The sequence below is a fragment of the Elephantulus edwardii genome, unplaced genomic scaffold (assembly GCF_000299155.1).
Source record: "Elephantulus edwardii isolate Elephantulus edwardi_28Jun2011 unplaced genomic scaffold, EleEdw1.0 scaffold00214, whole genome shotgun sequence".
Lineage (NCBI taxonomy): Eukaryota > Metazoa > Chordata > Mammalia > Macroscelidea > Macroscelididae > Elephantulus > Elephantulus edwardii.
In genome coordinates, this window is record NW_006399964.1 from 1,431,495 (window position 1) to 1,435,996 (window position 4,502).

Here is a 4,502-nt window from a genome sequence, read left to right on the forward strand (position 1 = left end):
AAACTGCCTTCTAGAATGGATGTATTTGAATTTGTAAATAAATTAATATAAAAAATAAAATTTTCTATTTAAAAAAAAAATAGTGTTATAAATGGTGCTGATTTGAAAGGAAAGCATGCAAACATGGCCCAAAGGAGAGCTCTACATAGAGAGAAAGGGCAAAAGCTTCTCCAGTGGGTTGTATTACTGAAGGATTTTTTTTGTAGAATTTTCTAGCTCTCCCAGTCTACAGTTGAAAATGTTATCATCTCAACTGAAGTCACCTCTCAGGGCAGTTTCAGAGGGAAATGTCTTTACTGAATTTAGAGAAGTCTGGAGAAGGGCACTTCCACGTAACAGCTGGCACAAGAGCCTTCTTTGTGGGGAAGGTACTCTGGGGGCAACTCAGGGTGGGAATAGCTGGGTTTGGGGGAACCTGTGCTAAGTAAGGAGAACTAGAGTGCGTCAGACAAAATGAAGGACTTGCTTGCTGCTCCAGAGCTGGAAAAAGTGGAAAAAGTGAAGTAAGCACAGAAAATATAAGTGTTTTTTTAACAAAATGAAAATCAAGCAAGGAGAATAACTGGCAGCCAAGCCTGAATAACTAGATAGAAGAATGCCTCTTCCTTGTCTCGGACAGCTCCAACAAGATCTCATCATTTTTATGGTTTCCTTGTCAGTAAACCTGTTTTGTGTTGCTGCATTTTTAATTTATTAAAACCTTTTCCTGTCTCAACAGTACCACCATTAACAACACCGGTCAGTTTCCATATGTAACATTTCTAAGCTACTTAGTGGTGGTTCTCTACTACTTGTTGTGCTGTATACAAGGCCCTAAGTTGACCATGCTGTTGATGGGTGGCCCAGGGTAGTTAGAACACTGGTCCTAAAACACCAAGAAATTCAGCAAGTGGCAGTGTAAGAAGCTGCTTATCTACTGAAAATCAGTTTGAAGGGAGTTTTATCTAAGCCAACTCCCTATCTACATAAAATATAGCATGCCTCTGAGCTCAGGGTTTATTGCTGCAGAAGTGCAATAAAAACTAACTATGCCCTGTTTCCCTTGCAATAAATATCCACTTCAACAAATTGGATGGTTGAAGGAAACTGAGCTCTAGAAAGTATAAATAACTTAACCAGAACTGAGCAAGATAGTAATAGTGCAAACAAACCCTGTGCAAGATCAGGTTCAATGACCCTAGGCCAGCGCATGAGCAGCTGGGAGAGGGAACTCAGGCCTCTCTGAAGGTTCTCCTCCTAAAGAGGCTGACCTGGCTGTCTGCATATCTAGAAGAGGCAAGGTCAATTTGCAGCTGGAGGTCCCCATTTTCAATTTTCTTCACATCTTTACTTTAAATGATTGCTCACAGAAAACGATGGAAGGGACTGAGGAATTGTGGTATATCCATACAGTGGAATACTATGCAGCACTCAGGAGCAATGATTCTCTAAAATACTACATAACGTGGGAGAATCTAGAAAGCATTATGCTAAGTAAGCTAACTCAGTCTCAGACAAATACTACACGAGACCACCATTATTGTAAAACTAGAAGGATAAGTAGTAAGATTTGTATAAAAATCCAAAAGGACAAGGGGAGGGAGGCAGGGGGTGAGAGAGTATGGAGGAGGGTGGGTAAATCACTAAAATAACAGTTTGGTGAGTGGTAGCAGGGGTTGAAGGAATTAGGAAAGATCCAATAGGAACCTGAAAAGATAGGATAATAGTTCATAGATCAGTGGTGATTACTTTTATGAAACACATTGTGCATGAATGATTGTGTAAAACAGCATGTGAATGTAGGAATATGTGAAACACAATGTACATGAATAATACACAGTGTCTATGGATTTTGTATGCAAACCAATACAAAATAAAAAATGAAGTAGAATGGGGAAGAGGAGTGAAACCTACCCACATTCTTAATGCAAATAAGTAAAAAGTCTTCATCAAAACGATGTTACTGGCACTAGCAACAAGCCCTTGGGAGTCTGCTCCTATGCAGAGCCCCCTCCTTGCCAGCAGAAGGACCAGCAAGGGTGCTAAATAGAAGCCCTGAATTAAAGGTGGCTCTGTGACCCCTGTGGGCTCTAGGATATTCAGACTCTCTCTCTCTCTTTCACACACACACACACACACACACACACACACACACACACACACACACGGCTGTCTCCATTCAGAAAAAATGCTAACAGTAACTGACATCCTCTATAATTTGAGAGAAGTACCAATTGATAAGCAGGTTACTAAACAGAAGTGACTATGTTATGTATCTTTTCCTTGACAGGACAATTAAAACTGTCATTCACGTACAACTGGTTTTATGGAAGGGAGTTCTGAAGGAAACCAAGCTGCGGGCAGCTCACACTTCTTACCTCTTCTCCCACCTCGATGTCTCGCACGGCACGCAGGAAGAGACAGGGCCCACTGAATACTATTGAGCAGTTGGGATCACAGCTATGGTTGAGCAAAGACATACTGGAGGGAAAGACAAAAATAGAGGGAGGCTATTATATATATAGCTCAAGAGTTAGAGGACAAATACAACAACATTTAATGAAAAGTACCATCAAACATGCTGGCAGAGATGTGAAAGGTTGGCAGCGCAAATCCACCAGTCGCTCTGCGGGAAAGGGACGAGGCAGTGTGCTCTGTTATGATTCAGAGCCTTGGAAATCTCATGGAGGGTCTCCACGAGTTGGAATCAATTCAACAACAGTGGGTTTGGGACCGAGTGAGGAAAAGAAGGGTGCCTGGTGCCATTGTGGTATAAACACCAAACCAACAGTTGGCAGTAAAAACCCCACCAGCTGATCTGCTGATGGCACGGCAATTCTCCCTGATCCTTTTGTAACACTGAGTCAGAATGACACATCAGCAGTGGGTTATGAGCAAAAGACATGTCTGCTTGTGAGAGGAGTAAGGGGGACAGTGCATTAGAGTCTGAGAGTTCTAAGACAGCCCCAGAAACACGGCCAACCCATTTTACAGGACATGAAATATATTTACAGTGGAAGCAAATGAAGATCAGTTGTTAATAAAAAAGCCATTTTCTGCATCCTTTTCCTTCTTTTTTCAATCAACAAACTCTGGACAGTTTATTAAAGAAAAAAGAAGGCATGATTCATTTTGACCAGTGCTTCCGATGACTGACCCTAGAATCCCCTAATCCCTGCTGCCAGTGGGCTGCTCTGTAGTATCCCCCGAGTGCTCCGGGCAGTTCCATGTTCCACACAGCGATGGATGCCAGTGAGCCAATCTGATCTGCTCAAGGCTGGCAGGGGGTGGTGAGCAGGGCTTGCCTGCACCCAGAGCATCCCTACCTCTGTTCAAAACGAGCTAGAGTTAATGGACTCAGGGACTTTTTCATCTTCTCTACAGCTACTGTCTTCCTCCTTAGGTGGGGATGGTCCCCTACCAAGATGGCAGCCCCAAGGTGGCTGGACAGGGAGACTGCTGAGTCCTTCCTGAGGGTGAGGAGGGGAGGCAGTTGCCTTATTAGAAACCACCCACCAAGGCAAGGAAATATAAAGATGGTGGGAGCCAGAGTAGGGGAGGGAGGAAGGAAGTTGGCCTATGAAGATATAATCCCTGAGCTACTAACTGTAGCAAAAATCATTCTAAAGCTTTCCCATACATGTTCTCATCTGCTGGGTTCCTTTGCAGGAAACACCATTTCTTCTGTGAATTATTTCATGTCCACAGCTGCTGTGAAAGGGGCCTAGGACTACTGCCTTTAAAGAGAAGGCTGAGGGCATCTTACTCTCTAGTTCCTGGTGCTTGGGACAGGCACTCTAGTGTCCTGAAGACACAATTCTTTACAGAGATATGGGGCAAAATCAAGCTGTCACCATAAATTGCTAATAAGTTATAACACTTAAAAATAGAAAGTTCTGGTGCCATAATGGTAAGAATCTATGCTGCAATCCTGAAGGCAGGCAGCTGCCTCCAAGGAAGAAAGAGAGGCAATCTCCTCCCATGCAACTACTGCCTCTGGAAACCCACTGGAGGGTCTGCTATGGGTTGTTGGTTCTGACTTGATGGTAATAACCCTTATAAATAAGTGAGAGCTTTGTTAGCATTTGAACATGTTATCAAACCTGATGGACACAACGGTCTTTTAACAGTCTCATGTACAAATGAGAACCTGGCACACAGAAATTAAATGACTCATAAGTGTTCCACTAAGTTACTGGGTGTATTTTTTTTTCTCTTTTTTCTTCGTTCCTTCTTTCCTTTCTTCCTCCCTCTCTCTCTCCCTCCCTTCCTGCCTCATCCCTCCCTCTCTCTTTTTTTCTTCCTCTTTCCTTCTTTCTTTCTTTCAACAATTGCAAAATTGTATGACTTGTGAGAAATATGAAAGCAGCTAAATTCTTCTGTTGTTGTTATATGCCTTTGAGTCACCTAAGACTCATAAGGACCCTATGGACAACAGCCTTAAACCCTCCTCTATCCTGTGCCTATCTTATTGTCTCTGACACCCTTAACCCCATTACCCCAGTTACTGAATCCATCCATCT

General features: G+C 42.9%; 1 protein-coding gene across 1 annotated transcript in view; it reads right to left on the reverse strand.

Moving 5' to 3' along the window:
- Nucleotides 1–4,502, reverse strand: part of SMYD3 (SET and MYND domain containing 3) — a 1,045,581-nt gene that overhangs the window by 240,321 nt on the left and 800,758 nt on the right. Inside the window, exon 7 of the mRNA XM_006897739.1 lies at nucleotides 2,358–2,460. Within this exon, the coding sequence (XP_006897801.1) occupies nucleotides 2,358–2,460 (103 nt within the window). The remainder of the gene's footprint in view (nucleotides 1–2,357; nucleotides 2,461–4,502) is intronic.